The following is a 16,543-nucleotide window of genomic DNA, read 5'->3' as shown; positions in this document are numbered from 1 at the left end:
GCTATTTTGCTGAATATTTTTTAAATAATAAAAAGCATAAATAAACGGATTTAATGTAAAATATAAAAGAAATATACGTATCTATGTGTGCATGTGTATGTAATTATGTATATTAGACACAATATGTTATAGTGTCTGACACAAGCACATACCTCCATCTTGCGCTCAATGCAGCATAAAACATGATAGAACTAATATTTCTGTTCAAGCTAATGCATATTATATATTGTTAATCTGAGAATCAAGATAAGTAGTTTGCCATTAGCTATTTCTTTGGCATTGCAAGGCCATTTGCTTCCGACCATTAGCTATTTCTTTGGCATTGCAAAGCCATTTGCTTCTGACCATTAGCTATTTCTTTGGCATTGCAAAGCCATTTGCTTCTGATCATTTGTGGCCATTAATTTTGAGACTAAAAATACACATCTCTCAATTTTCCTCTAATAAAATAAATACTTTTTGCCATTAGTTAAAAGACTCTTAATTTTAAGGCTAAAAATACACCCCTCCCAATTTTTCTCTAATAAAATAAATACTTCTTGCCATTAGTTACAAAGACCCGTTGCTATCCCAAGGGTTAGATAATGGTTTGAGTTTAGATATATAGATATAATTGTCGGTTAATTTAACCTTTATTATGTAGTAAAGTGTAAACAGAAAAACCAGTAAAATGATCTTGAGTGTGCATAAAAAGAAATTAGGATGGAAACTTCCATTTGCACACACCAAAGAGAGTACAGAAATACAGAATACCAACAGCATCTAAGGGCATTATACAATGCTGGGTAAGTCTTTCAACAACAGTATTTAATTTCCATTAGCTCTTACTCTCTTAGCCTCTCACTATGTCACTTCTAAGCAAGCTAAAAATAGACAAAGTTCACTAACCATATCATGTCTATCTATTAAAAAACCAAAAAAAAGAAAGAAAAACATTCATTAAATTCAGGAAATATGTATAATTATAACATGAACAGATCAACTACATGGAGCCATGCAATCTCAGCCGATAGGGATTAGTGCAGCACAGCCTCTATATCGTCCCTAATTAAACACAGCTTCCAGGCACAATTCTCATTTACAAATGCCCCCAAGAATATCTCCATTTTCTGTATTAGACAAAAGTAACTACTTACTTACTCACGGGGACGGGCAAGCCAGAGAGAGCTAAGTGCTCGAAGCCGTGAGAAGTAGTCACTGATGCCAAGAAAAGCACGAGCTGCTTGGCGAGTCGTCAATATGCGATGCATTTGTTGCAACGTCTGTTGCCTCAGGTTATCAGCCTGAAACAAATTAGTACAGTGATGAAAACTTGTGACATGAATATATTCATTAAAGAAAAGATGGAATGCAAATTGCCAACTTGTATGATATTGCAGCTGATTAATGTTATGCAGCTCTTCTTAAACTACCAATGCTTTCTACTGGGTCACCTACCATGTAACCTATTTCAGAGTGTAATATTCAAATTGTGAAATTCAGTTCTTGATAACAATCAACAGTTCTCTCATAAGAAGCCCAGGTCGCCAATGAACATATACAAGAATAGGTCTTAAGGTCCAGAGACATTCTTATAAACCTTTTCAACCAACCTTAAATTATTATATGCCATCTAAATACTATTCATGTATAAGGCTTGTAAATTGTACTCCCTCCGTCCCATTTTATCTGTCTGGTTCGTTTAACAGGCTTGACTGAAGTTATTTTTTATTCAATTTTTCATAATATTTAGTATTAGTGCCAACTACTATGTAGTGTGATGACACCTCTGTTACCATTCCAAATTGGTGGTCACAGGATCATACCCCGGTGGTGGCATTGATTCTTTGGGCTGAAAAAGATTGAGAATGTATAGAATGGATACTACCTTGAAAAGAATCAAGAGTGTTTCAAAAAAAGTTTAGTATTAGTGTATAAATTTTATATATTTAGAAACTACATTAAAAATAGAGTTAATACCACAAATGGTCCTCTGACTATTGGGGTAGTACTCCTTTTAGTACTCGACTTTTAATTCGACCACAAATGGTCCTCTGACTTTCATTTTTGACCACAAATAGTCCTTTTGTTAAAATTTCTGTTAAATAAGTGTTAAATCTAGGGGTATTATCGTCAAATTGATATATATAATGTTCATAAAATAAAAATGTTTATAATTTTTCACCAACAAGCATATTTGAAACAATTAACAAATATAAATACTCATAAATAAAAAGATAATACACTTTATTCTCGTAATTATGCGTACAAAATTAAGCTATCTATTTTAATTTAACCAACAGACTAAAATGGAAGATTTTTTTAAAAAATCTTGCTTTCATCATTTTCATGGTTGTTCATACATGGTCGATTAATAATTTTCACTTTTCATTAATCGATCAAACATTTTGTTTGGGACATAACTGAAAGCTGCTACCGTTGAATTAATATAATTAATCAAGTACAAATTGCGAACATTAATCATGGATTTTTATTTAATTTGTTCATTTATATAAGTTCTCACGTCCATTTTATTTTTATATTTATTAACTTAATGTTTATTAATGTTTGAAATTAATTATGTTGTCATATAATTCTAAAAAAGAATTAATCATAATAATATTAATCAATTTGACGATATTACCCCTAGATTTAACACCTATTTAACAGAAATTTTAACAGAGGACTATTTGTGGTCAAAAATGAAAGTCAGAGGACCATTTGTGGTCGAATTGAAAGTCGAGGACTAAAAGAAGTACTACCCCAATAGTCAGAGGACCATTTGTGGTATTAACTCTTAAAAATACTATTAAACACCAAAAATCAAATTAAAAAATAATTAAAAAAGTAATAAGCAAAGAAGAAAGAGTTGGTTTGACTCATACATACTCCGGTCTCCGTAGTAAACAGGACAGGTAAAATGGGACAACGGAAGTAATAGCAAAAAACACCACAACAAAATGACTACACTAGGATGCATCACCAAACACCGCCTCTATTAATTTGGCACCAAATGTGCAGTAACAGATTCGTTAAACTGTTAAGAGTTCAGTTAATAAGAGAATTTTCCAACAAGGATGCTTGTCTTGAATTCTGTGATGAACCTCTATGCCAATATGTGATGCCTTGGGAAATCCTAAAGTGATTCCTAGAGCTCTTCTTTCTTTTATTTTCTTTTTCTACAATTTAATCACAATTTCAAACGTTGTTCATCCCTATATTTTAACCTAAACAAAACCTTTTTGATATTGTAACCCATAGCCGGACATAAACCCTAAAACATGGTAACGGGACCAAGGAGAGCTGATAGGGATTCAAGAGCAAAATGTCAATGCATTTGTGGCAATTAATATGCATATAAAAAGACCAAATTTCTTAACTCGAAAGAAATAGTAAAAGACCAAAGTGATCACCTGGCGGATAAACCCCTCGAGAGTTCCTAGTTTCCCCATTGCCATGGCCATTTGACCCATATAATTGGCAACATTTCCTGAAGAGCCTGATGGGCCTAAAGACCCTGCAAGAGTTTCAGCCAAGGATTGTTGCAATGCCTCCATTCCCTGGGATAACGCATCTTCAGCCTGTTGAGAAGACTGTTGCAAATTGTTGATGGCCAGTAATTGCTGTTCAGTTAAAGGCTCCAACTGATTTATAAGCAACTGCAACCCATGCAGATCAAAAGTCAAAAACAAAGTAGTTCAATAAATGGAGAAAACAAGGAAAGAAAATGTAGGACATACTTTAGCTGGAAGAATGGCACGAGATGCTGACTAATACAAGCCTATTCAAATTATTCCTCTTCTCATGTTAAAAGTTATTCCCATAATTTCGAAGACATTGGTAGTTATTGAGTAATTCAGTTGTTGAGATAGTGAGTTCTCTATGAGATAGCATTTGTTATTAAGCATTGCATGTATCATGTGCAAAAGTCTTCATAAGAGCCAAGTTCTGTTGTTTCAATGACAGAGAGCGGTGTGTGAGTTTTGTTCCTAACATTATTTGCGAGAGACATTATTACCCATAGCAAGAACTTGCACCAAGGAAATCAATAGCCCTCACCTTGAGGAGTTCAGATGAACGAAATCCACCCAACCACAAAAAGCATCTCTCAGCAGGAGTTTTCCACATGCCCGACAAAATATGAAAGACATCAGCTTTTGCAGCCTCTCCTTTTATCCTGAAAATGTCATCATAGTGTGCCATGATGCTATCAACAATGATGCGAAGTTCAGCATCACCAGCATGGGAATTAACCGCTCCTCTTAGCTCATTAATTCGTCGATTGTGCTCTTCCAGCCACCGTGCATATTCTACATCAAATGCCAGGGCTCCTAAAAGGATGGAGGAATGGAACATCACGTCAAAATAGAGATCATAAATTGAATTGAAATGACATGCAATACACCAAGATTTGTTCTTATGTAGTGTGTGTGTGTGTGTGTGTGTATATATATAGAACTTTGTACAATCTATAGTGTCTTTTCCATGCAAAGTATTCCACGTTCAATAGATTACCTTTTTTATCATAGAAAAAATTTATAACATCTAAATAGAATCCTGATTTGCATGTTCATCACAGTTCACATCCTCAAAAGTAAAGATTAAAGAGCTAAGGAACCATCCAAATAGGGCTTTGCTAGCAGGATTTATTAGAGCCCAGCATAGGAGAGACAAAAACATAAGTTGGCACATAAGGCATTGATGTGCATGTCACTAGGTTATGTGAGCTTTTAGGACTTATTAGAGATTAGTTGAAGCCCAAAGACGCTGATGAACCTTGTACGCAGCAAGTAGAGATGGATGGGAATTCATTTACTCCTTAAAGCATATATGATGTTATCATGTTTTAGGTCAGATCCAGTGCCCTTGCGCTTCAACCCAAATGGATTAGAACTGTGTTGTGTATTGGGCAACAATTATTTGAATTATCTTGGAAATATTGTATCTTGTAAGATCTTTAGGTACATGACAAAACCATTTGGTATACAAAGCACTGGCACTCTATAATTCAATCAATGTGTAATTATAAGGAAAACCAAAATTTGAACTTCATATGAGAAATACATACAGAAAAAAAAAAAGAAAACAAAAAAAAAAAACAAAAAAAGAGCATTACCATTTCCACTCATAGATTGTGATTGATCTCCAGAACTTGAGATAAATATGCCCTTCATCAGAAAAAGAAGCGCTTCTTTATTGTGTTGAACAAGGAAGCACTACTAGTTGTTCCACAACAAAGGCTAGTGCTGACAAAGCTTGAAAAGATATATATAATGAAGATAAAAGAAATAACTATGAAATACTAGTCTGAACAAACCTGTTGTCGAGCTCGTTGAAGCTCCTGCTCTAATTGTGTCAGTTTCATTCTGCTGTTCTCTAACTGTTGGACATATGCCTGCACCAAAAGGGAAAATATAACAAATGAATCAATATGAAGCACATCAGGCTATCATCATTCATCATACTAGTTCAGATAAATTAATCCCCTACGAAATTCATGAAAGAGATGCAAGGCAGATAATCTTTTCTGTATTAACTTAAGTTGCATTTTTTGAAAAGGAAATCACAAAAAATAAAAATAAAAAAATAAAAAAAATAAAAAAAGAAGAAGAAGATGAGCAATTACTGACAAAGTGACAAGGAATAACAATTAGGAGAATAACCTACCTTCTTCCGTAAACGGCTCTTTCGAGCAGCTTCACGATTTTGAGCAAGCCTACGAAGTGTCTGCACATGACAGTTGAAAATTACAACTTTGTTGATCTCCATCACTTCTTCAAGTTACTTGTCCATAGTGAGAAAAAAAAATGTGTACCTTTTGATCTCTCCTGTCACTGCCATCTGAACCCACAATACCCACTGCATGATTGTTTTGAAACTGCAATCAACAGTAAAAAAAAATTACAGACAATTAATTGCGGGATAATGAAGAAGTGAAAAGAATTTTCAACTACTCATAACTTGTTACTGTATCCACGTTCATTATCTTTTGAAGTTTTGAGCATTATCAAGGCATATAATAGTGAAAACAAAGTTTTGAAAGGCAATCCATTAACAAAGAAAACCAAATTCATGGGGATAGAAAACAATAACAACAAGAAACTAAAATATCCATCAAAGACGAATAGGTCAGAGGGCCAGGACTATGAAAAATATAATTGTGCAGATGTTTTAAGAAAATAATAAGTACCCCCATGTTTTTATCTTCAGTATCTGCATCAGTTGATGTATCAGTCCTAGGACTGACATCTGCCATCATGGGATATTACCAATTTTCCAGATATAACTTTAGATTAGGATTTGCATCACCGTATGCTCTTCTGCAATGTAAAGCAAACAGAAAACAAGATCATTATCTATGGACTTGCAGAAATGGTAACTCTAAAATGATAACATGAACAAACAGGCACCAAAGAAACATTTCACCAAGGCAAAGAGGAAGACCACTCTTCCGTTTTAGATACCTCACCTTAAAAGATGCAAGTTACATGCTTAGAAATCACCTCCAACTATTTTTACAAACTGACCAACAAAAAAAAATGAAACTGCAACTGAATTCAAAATATTTCAAGTTTCAGCAAGAACAAGTTTTAAACAGAAGGATACACAATGGTTTCAAGAACCATACGAGATATAAAACAAAATAAAATAATTATATAAAAAAATCAGATGATTCCAAGAAGTTGGAGGAGTGCTAAGTACTCTAGGAAAATTCACAATTGTCACATTCGCTAAGTTTAAACAAAGATTTAGAGCATTCAGCTAGAAATATTTGGAAGATCATGTATTTCTTTTTTTCCTTACCTGTCAAAGTTTAAGGATTTTGATCAGTCATAACACATAGTTTAAGCCATGGAGTACTTAATAAAAGGTTGAACCCAGTGCACAAGGCACCTGCATGGTACCAGGAAGGAAGAAGCATGCAAATTTACCTTAGTTTTCAAGCCCAACTATCAATTAGAGGTACCTCATATTAAATTAAATAGTTTCTAATAAGATAAGTTGTTGTAACAACACACCCTTTGCTTTGCTAAGAAAGATCATGCTTATTTAAGCAACTTTGTCAAGCATTTATTTTTACTAGGTACTTAGCTAACACGATTTGAACATTGAGCTATAGTTTCTTTTAAAGGTAATAAGTAATCAAAGAGCTGTGTATTTAAAAGTTTGTTTGCCACACTTTTATAAGTTCAGTAGACCATAAAGTGCTCTATGACCAGATCAATAGCCAAAGATACCAACCAAAAGTTTACCTCAAAACTGATATATACAACCACCCAGCCCCAACACCAAACAATTCCCTGCTCAATTCATCCAAAACAAACAGATTACACAACACTCCTCTATAATCAGACACCTTATGCTCATTCAAATCCCTACACAATCAAAAATCACATCCAAAGGCAATTCAACATACTGCAAAATCGAATTTAAACTAAATCAGCGGGAAAAAATTCAACTAAAAATATAACGCCAGTAGCAATAATCAGTCTTCAAATTTGCCAAAAGCACGATTTACGAGCTCAACCACAGTCTATCTAGAGTACAAATACAGTAGAAACCACAGAGGAGCTGAAGTTAAAACTTACTCTATACAGAACGAATGAAGAGTTTTCTCCGGCGACTCTTCGCTGAAGCCTACATATATATACACAATATATATATTGCTTTTTCTGCGTTTTTCTATTGTTTTTCCAGCGTTTCGCCTTCGTCTTCGTCCTCTTCTTATCCTCGAAGCTTTTCGGTGAATCGGTGAAGAAGAGAGCTGACCGTTTTTCTCGCAGCACAGCAAAGCAAAAACCTCCAGGTGGGCCTTGGAAACGCCCAGAGATTACAAACGAGGAAGGAGAGGAGAAAATGGGGAAATTGGGAGTGACGTCCTCTTCTTCGTCATCCTCTCTCTCTCTTACATGCCAATTTTGACTTTTGGTCTCTCTACGTTTTACTTCGCCCGTATATACGGATAATGATAGCGTATGTATACGGTGTAATTTACCGTTTTGCCCTCCTAGTTTGGTCCAAATTTTCCTGTATTTACGAACTGGCCCTTCAACTCCGGACAAATTACACAGGAATCCCAGAGAACTTTACTACATCATTATGGGCTTGCACCCCAGGCCCAATAAGGATGATGAGGTGGAATATTTTGCATGTCAATTCAATAAGGATAATGTTACATATTAAAAATAGTAAGAGTATTCTTTCAAAAAATAAAAAATAGTAAGAGTATCTCTATCTGTAGTTTTTTTACAATTTTTTAGAACAATATGATTTATATGGAGGAGAGAGAAGAATTGAGTATCTCCTGCAATGATGATTTTTTTGTGGGACCCGTTCAAAGAGAGAAAAGGGAAAGGGGAGGCGCAGCGGCCGCAGCCGCGTAAGTGGGCTGCACAAACCGCATGAGTAGGCTACACAGACCGTGTGCAACGCAGTGCTCGCCTCTCTATTTTTAGTTTTTAAATCCGTGTCAGATCTGCCTTTTTAATTTTCTTCTTTTTTTTTCCTTGTTCTCTCTCCCTCCTCTCTCTCCTAATGGCACTTCAACAACCGTGTAAAATGCATAGCTGATGAGGATGCTCTAAGAGATGGTGATAAAATATTAGGTATTAAGTTAGTCTAATAAATTAATTTCAATAGTTAAATAGGTTGTGTAATTTGTATGAAGTGGTTCAAACAACTCCATAAAATTAGTAGTTCATATTTGTTAGGCATGCATAAATATCATTTTAAACGTTACATATCAGGTCATCATAGCTAGTAACCATTCGGACTCGCGCAGCTAACACGTGAAGCGCATACACTTGCTAGACGAGCAAGTTTGGCCCTTGCCAGTTTTCTTTTCACCTATTTCCCTTACAAGAACTTAATTCTCGTGGTACATATTAGGTTTTTCTCCTTTTTTGTTTCTTTTCTTAACCCACTAACATATATAACTGGGGGTGTCGCTAGTTTTATAAACAACATTTTAATGCAATGTGTGAGAAGCGTTACAGCCCGTAAATCAATCAAGGTATGTTTGAGAGATTTAGTTGTATGGTTGCATGTATATAATTCTTCGAATTTCACAAAGAACGATGATATAAATAGGAATTTAGATATGACTTTTACTATTATACCATTACTTTGTAGATTTCTTTACAGATAATTGAACTTAAAACTTAATCACTGCTTTCCAAAAAAAAAAAAAACTTAATCACTAAACATCCAATATTACTGATAATATTTGATAGTCATACACTATTACATACTATTTGTAATTTAAACATTATGTTTGAGATATTCACATACTTGTTCTTGTGTTCGAGGTTGACTAAATTAGTTAATAGGTATGCTCAATTTTTGTCAAATTATAAATATGTCATATTATTTACTAGCTTTGATATATGGCATTGTTACCCATCAATATGAAAGTGACCCTCGTTTTTTTTTTTTTAAACAATTAAATGGTCACCTTTCAATATGTACAATCCATATATTGTTTATTGTGGGTCAAAATGGATAGGTTAAATCACATTAATTAATTAATTATATGATTTGATATTATTTGCCCATTTTAACCTTCTACTTTATATTGGTACTATATGTAGAATTTTATATATGTGGGTTCTATTATAATTAATCATAAGTTATAATATTTTCAATAATTTTGAGTTAAATTGTGATCGTTACGCTGATGAAGTCTCATTTCTATTACACTTGATATATTAATATACAATAATTATTAAATTCAATTTTTATCGCCATTAAAATCGTGTATCAATTAAATGTATCAAGTAACAATTCACGACGAAGTAATATGACTATTAAATATATTATCTATAAATGATATGTGCATGCATGTGTACGTGTCATTGTTTAATATCGTACCAATAATATTGCACTTCTAAAATACAAATATATACTCCCCATGATATGTACTATGTGTCTATGTATTTAATATTTACAAAGATATGAAATTCCCCCAACTTCCCCTACTCAAGAGCATTCGAAATTTGACGTTAACTTCCACGAACATCCTTTGACCTGGCCTGGAAATGGCAGGCAAGAATGCTGTAGGGCGGCTAAGGTTTTCTATATATATGCCTTGAGCTACGATGAAACTTATTCTCTCTACTGCTATGCAATTATAAACGATTCTCTCCGTTTCTTAGGATTTGTCTCCGAGTCTTGTTGGCCTTTCCTCATCATCGCTACAAACTCGTCGTAGTTGATTCGACCATCCTGATAAAATTTAAAACATTCAAAAACATTTTCATTCGTCAGTAGTTAAATCGTACTAGGAAAATCTATGTGCAATGAACTTGATTAATAGGATGTTAGTAAAAATTGAACTCATGACCTCATATTCCAAGAATCATATCTTACACACTCTGTCACCCCTTCAATAATTTGTATATATATAATAAAACATGCGATGTAGTCTTAAAAAATATTGTAAACTTAAGATGATGAACTGCACTGTGTCCTAAAATCGAGACATTTTCAAGTGATGTGACTTTATTTATTTGGGTTGTTGGATTTTTGATGGGTAGGCAAAATATGGAAGGGATGATACCATGTAGACAAGTAAAATCATTTAACGTAAAATTGAAACAAATTATTTATTACCATGTATATGTAGCATTTTTGGTATGAAGAATATTGCTTTGATTTGTACTTACATGATCCGTGTCGACCTCAGATATAATTTCTTTAATATCTTTCTCGTCATTCATTCCGAATTCTCGTAAAGCCTGCTCTAATTCTTCTATTGTAATATACCTAATTTAAAATGAAAAAAAAAAACATGAATACAAGAGAAATTAGTTGTGCATACTAATAATAATAATAATTGGTATATATATCTAACACTGTAACTTACCCACTATTGTCCTTGTCAAAGTATTGGAATGCAGTGTAAAGATGCTCTTCTCTATCCATTTTGTTGAGATGCATTGTTGCTGTAATGAACTCTTCATAGTCTATGGTCCCATTGCCATCAGCATCGGCCTACCCATCATTAATTCATCAAAAACAAGATTATTGTAATGACGAAAAGAAAATCATGATTGAAATATTTTTTTATGATAGAAATGACCGTTGATTTTACTTGTTAAAATGTGATTTGCTGATTATCAAATTACAGGACATATTAATATATATATTTGATAAGTAACAAATCACAAGCGGCATCATCAGCCAAATTGATTGGTCGTATAGTATTGGTTTGAGTCGATCAGGTATGGACAACTAATCGGCTTGCCTTGCTCAAGATTTCAGGTTAACTTATGTTTAGTTTGACTAAGATATGATATGAAGTATGAACATATATGTATAGTTTAAAATTATAGTCTAACACTAATATAGGAGTTTGATTATAAGTATTAATTAAATAGTGTTGATGAACTCACAGCTTCCATCAGCTGCTTAACTTCATATTCTGACAGTTTTGTCCCTTGCTTAGCTAGCCCAAGCTTCAACTCCTCAAGGGTAATTGTGCCACTTCCATCGGTGTCCATGCCCTTGAACATCTGCTTCAATCCCATGATTTCTTCCTCTGAAAGACAGCCTGCGATGACCTATTCATTCAACAAAACAAAACATAGATTAAAGTGTAATTAAGTTTGGCAAATTTGATTAACATGAATTCAGTATGCCGATGAGTTGCATTTGAGCTTAACATTATTATTATTGTATTCACAAGTTTGATTTAAATTTTATTGAGAAACTAAAATAGATACTTTTCATCTAGATCATAAGTTGTATTTGTTGATAAGTCGAGCATATATAATTATACATACCCTGAGGGCAACTTTCTTGAACTTGTTCATGGCTCTAAATTGTTTGAGTCTGTCCAAAACAGCATTATCCAATGGTGTATCTGGTGCTTCCCCATCCTCCTTGATCCATGCATGATCTTCACAGGTACACAACAGTATAATTAATATCCACTACTAGAAATCTCACTATTTCCAACCAAGAGAAGTTGGATGAAAAACGGCCGGGTTATTGGTTGGAAAATGAGTCATTGGCAGAACTTTAATGTAATTATTTTAAAGAAAGCTTAATTAAGGTATCAATATAATCTATACAGGTATTTGTTATAACATAAGGATATATAGCGGGTTATATTAAATATTAACTTACTCAAAACTTCAGCTGCAGACAATCTTTGCTTGGGATCTGAATTCAACATCTTCCGAACCAGGTCTTTTGCCCCGGGTGAAATTGCTGGCCATGGTTCAGTTGAAAAATCAAGGTGCCCACGCAGTATTGCATTGAATATTCCATGCTCCGATTCTGATAGATCAACACATATTTATTGGTTATATATTCTTTCATTATTAAAGCTATGATAATAGTTCCCCACCAGCCACCTGAATGTGAAATCTTGAATTGAAATTAAGGAATCCAATGAGATTCTATCATTATTATTTATTAAAGCTCACTTATGTGTCATTATACCAAATTGAATTACATTTCACCTCTATTTAGCTACCCTTTTAAAGTAAAAAATAATTGTACTTTTAATTCATCAAAAGTTACGTTCATCATTATGTAATTTAGTCTTTCGATTTCAAATTTAGTAAATATGGTCTCCAATTGTATTATTGTGTTGTGAATATGGTTGCTTAAATGTCTAAATCATTCATCCCTAAATATAGTACCTGCCCAAAAAGGAGGCACTCCACAGAGAAGAATATATAACATGACACCAACGCTCCATATATCAACCTCTGGTCCGTATCTTCTCCTCAAGACTTCTGGTGCAATATAATATGCGCTGCCAACTATGTCTTTAAACACATCTCCTGAAGTAAAAACAAAAACAAAAGTAAACAAATCGAGAATTTTCTTTGATAATTTTCATTTTTAAAAAAATATCTTTTACTTATAGATTTATAGTCATCCACTATTAAGTATTAAACTTGAAATCTTATAGTTACCAAACTAATCGTCTAATCAATAGCGGGAGTTGTTCCACAAATTATATTTTTTCAAACTAATATTAATTGACAAGTAGAGCCATCAAAATGGATTTTGCCCGTCAACCCGCCCCTACTTGGATAGGGGTGGGTTTCGAAAACAGAGGCCCGTCAAAGAGTGGGTTTTTTAAGCCCGCAAGCCGACCCGTAACCACCCCGCGATGTGATGGGTTAGGGCTACAAAAAATAACCCACAAAAGAACGAGCCTAATGGACCTTGCTCGCGGCCCGCACGGGGTACGGGCCAAGCCATATATATATATATATATATATATATATATATATATAGCCCTTGCATGATTAATCCTAGCATGCAGGCTGATTGTAAAAGCTTAAAAATTATGTTTGAGACGGATCTGTTCACTTTGACAGTACTAGTCCTGCTTTAGTAAAACTTATCCTAGCTCAGTCACCTGTTTTGACAGTTCTATAATGACAAGCTAGACAAATGGTATGTTACAAATATTATTTTTTTTATTTTTTTCACTTTTAACATTTGTTATTTAGTAATAATTTATCAAATGAGGTAGACTCAGTTCATATAAATTTTGTTGACAACTGTAACATAAGAAGAAAATGTGGAAAATTGTTGAACTAACCTTGCTTGTAGAACACGGAAAGACCAAAATCTGTAGCCTTGAGAGGAGAATTCTCATCTTTACTCAAGAGGAGGAAATTCTCCGGCTTAAGATCTCTGTGGATGACGCCCATGGTATGGCAGGTATGCACGATCTGGACGATGGTTCTGAGCAGCGACGCGGCGGCGCGTTCCGTGTAGTGTCCTTTAGCGATAATCCGATCGAACAGCTCTCCGCCGGCGCACAGCTCCATGACGAGGTGCACCGACTGCTTGTCCTCGTACGCGCCCTTGAGCTCCACCACGTTGGGCTGCCCCGTCAAGTGGTGCATTATCTGCACCTCCCGCCGCACGTCCTCGATGTCCTCCTTGTTCACCAGTTTCCGCTTCGCGATCGTCTTGCACGCAAACTGTTCGCCCGTTTGCTTGTGAGTGCAGAGATGCGTTACCCCAAATTGCCCCCGCCCTAGCTCCTTCCCTATTGTGTACGTAACCCTAACGTCCTCCATCGGCCGCCCTAGCACCGTCCCTATCTGCACCGGCTTCACCGACGACGACTTCGGCGCCGCCGCCGCTCCTCCCATCGGATCATTTTCCGGCGCGGTGGTCGGTTGATCCTCCTGATTTTGGTCCGATTGCTTCGGACCTTCCGCGGATTGATCTTCCTTTGGACAACAATTCCCCATTATTATTGTATATAAGGGGAAAGTTGAAATCGAACGAGAAAATCGAGATCAGGTCGAAATCAAATCAAATCAAAAAATCTATATAAATATAAAAACAAAAAATTTCTAGATAGAGCTAGCTAGAGATGATAAGGATATGATATTCTAGACAGAGAATAACATATACAGAAGAGAGATAAATGATATTGTTGCAATGAAGAGATCATTGCATGCATGCAGGAGACCAGAGAATATTGATAATGAGGGGTTGTTGGGGAGAATTTGAATTTAAGAGATAATGTTCTCTAAAATTAAGTACTCCCAAAATTCTGTTGTCTCAACCCCTCGGAGAAAGAAAGTTTTTTGTTGGTGCATTATATTGCAAGGGTTTAGAGTGTTTTTCGGAGAACAAATTGCTATATTTAGGCCATTTTATATTAGCCAAATGATGTTTATTTGAATAGAATTATTACATATCTAATAAGTTTGACGACATTTCAAATTAGCTACAAATTGACTGTTATTTGAATAGAATTACATATCTAATAAGTTTGACAGCATTTCAAATTAGCTACAAATTGACTATTTTTAGCTTTCAATGACTTATAAGTTTCAACTTTTGATTTTTTTTAGTTGAAACTCGGTAAGTCTTTAGTTTATTTATTTATTTACTAATATTATTAGAATTATTGTGAATTAGGATTAATCATTTTAAGGTTATATAAGCATATTTGGAAATAACAATAGTGAGATTATGATCTATTGAATCGTTGTGAATTATTTGTGAATCATTGTTTTTTTAAGTAATTAATTTTATAAAAATATTATGCCTTTCTAATTGTCTAGCAGATGTATTTGAAGTGTCGCATTATAAGGACATCTCTAGTAGTGAAATTTTAGAAGGCTTTTTTGTTTTTTTTTTTGTTTTTTTTTGGAATAATTAGCCGAGTTACATTGGATGAGGGAGGGGATAGGAGAGATGAAAATGATCGAATTAAGTTTATAGTGAGATTTTTTGTAGGTCCCGCAAGAGAAAGAAAATATAAGAAAAGAAAGAAGCAATCTAGTGCGCGTTGCGTGCACTAATAACACCACTAAGCACATGATGTTGGGCACTTGCATTGCACACACTCATTGGCACGTCAAGGTGGTTACCGGTTACAAAATTTTTATTTATTTATTTATTTATTTTTGTGGTACCTTCAAAAAATAAATATTATTATTACAACTTCCCAAGTGTGAAAATTGAAAAATATCATTTTTTCACGTTATATGTTACGGTTGTCGATCAGAAAATGGTGAAATATAAAAGAAAACATAAAAAGGAAATGAAAAGAAAAATCACACCCTAACAAGAAGTAAGTGTGTGGATATGTACTTAAGTTTGTGTTTAACTGTTTAGATGTAGCTTTGTTGATTTGACATATTCTCTGTTCTTGAAGTTTAGATTTTTAAGTTTTTACTTGATCAAGTTATTGTTTAAGGTGCTATCCTGTGTTTTTCATGTTTTTTTGGTTGTTTTTTCTTCTTCTGAAATTTTTACTCTTAGATCATGGACAAATAGGTGTAGCTTGGTTATTATGTGATTTTATAGAAGTGTAGTGTTGTAGCTTTAGGTTTTCACATGAGTGTGCTTAATTGGTGATGACGCAATTTGAATATGTGATACAACTTAGAGCAACCACAGAAGTGGTTTTTGCTTAAATTTTGATAAGAAAAAACCAACATATATTTTTTGGACTCGTGTGAGAAGTTTACTTATTTATTTATTTAGTTTTTAACTCCTGCAATTTATGTATTTTTGTGGATTCCCTGCTGATAGCATTGATATGAGAATAACATAGCAGGTGCGCGTGCAATGCATGTGCCGCTAGGGGTGTAAATGATCTTTTGTTTATTTTTTTTCCTGAACTGTCATCGTTTTTGTTTTTGTTTTTGTTTTTTCTTTTTTCTGTTTCTTTGCTTCCTCTCAGGCGGACTTGCATTTATTTACTTCCTGCAGGAAATTCAAAGTTCATTTCTCTGAAGAAACTTCATCCATCTAGGGGAGAGCAAAGTAAGAAGCTTTGTGTTTGTTTGTGCGTTTGAGTGGGAGTGTATTGTGTGTATATATGTATGTAAGTTTGTGTTTAACTAGCATTGCTGGTCTTATGCATTCTCCATTCTTGAAGTTTGAGATTTCTAAGTTTTTGCTTGATTAAGTGATCGTTTAAGGTGCTTTTTTTTGTATTTTTCATGCTTTTTTGGTTGTTTTTTTACCCGGTTTAGACCGTCGGGGAAGTCGACTCAGCAGTTCTTGCTTTTTTTTACTCTTAGAACATGGACAAATAGAGATGTAGATTGATTTTATGTGA

The 16,543-nt window shown here is 34.2% G+C and overlaps 2 protein-coding genes across 2 annotated transcripts; both read right to left on the bottom strand.

The window, feature by feature from the left end:
- Positions 1-683: 683 nt before the first annotated feature.
- On the bottom strand, positions 684-7,871 carry LOC116025661 (transcription factor TGA2.2-like). The gene is made up of 9 exons (XM_031266979.1): positions 7,569-7,871; positions 6,170-6,299; positions 5,795-5,857; positions 5,647-5,706; positions 5,297-5,374; positions 5,096-5,147; positions 4,039-4,310; positions 3,393-3,638; positions 684-1,283 (listed from the first exon to the last, which is right to left on the bottom strand). The coding sequence occupies exons 2-9, from the start codon at positions 6,236-6,238 to the stop codon at positions 1,137-1,139; spliced, it is 987 nt and encodes a 328-aa protein (XP_031122839.1). The 5' UTR covers positions 6,239-6,299; positions 7,569-7,871; the 3' UTR covers positions 684-1,136.
- A 1,908-nt stretch (positions 7,872-9,779) lies between these two features.
- Positions 9,780-14,558, bottom strand: LOC116024596 (calcium-dependent protein kinase 17-like). Its single transcript, XM_031265523.1, has 8 exons — positions 13,547-14,558; positions 12,630-12,773; positions 12,109-12,261; positions 11,763-11,878; positions 11,373-11,540; positions 10,844-10,971; positions 10,644-10,743; positions 9,780-10,203 (listed from the first exon to the last, which is right to left on the bottom strand). Exons 1-8 carry the CDS (start codon positions 14,208-14,210, stop codon positions 10,099-10,101), a joined length of 1,578 nt encoding a protein of 525 aa, XP_031121383.1. The 5' UTR covers positions 14,211-14,558; the 3' UTR covers positions 9,780-10,098.
- Between the last annotated feature and the right edge of the window lie 1,985 nt (positions 14,559-16,543).

This window comes from Ipomoea triloba, chromosome 7 (genome assembly GCF_003576645.1).
Source record: "Ipomoea triloba cultivar NCNSP0323 chromosome 7, ASM357664v1".
NCBI lineage: Eukaryota > Viridiplantae > Streptophyta > Magnoliopsida > Solanales > Convolvulaceae > Ipomoea > Ipomoea triloba.
This window is presented reverse-complemented; position numbering and strand designations above follow the sequence as displayed.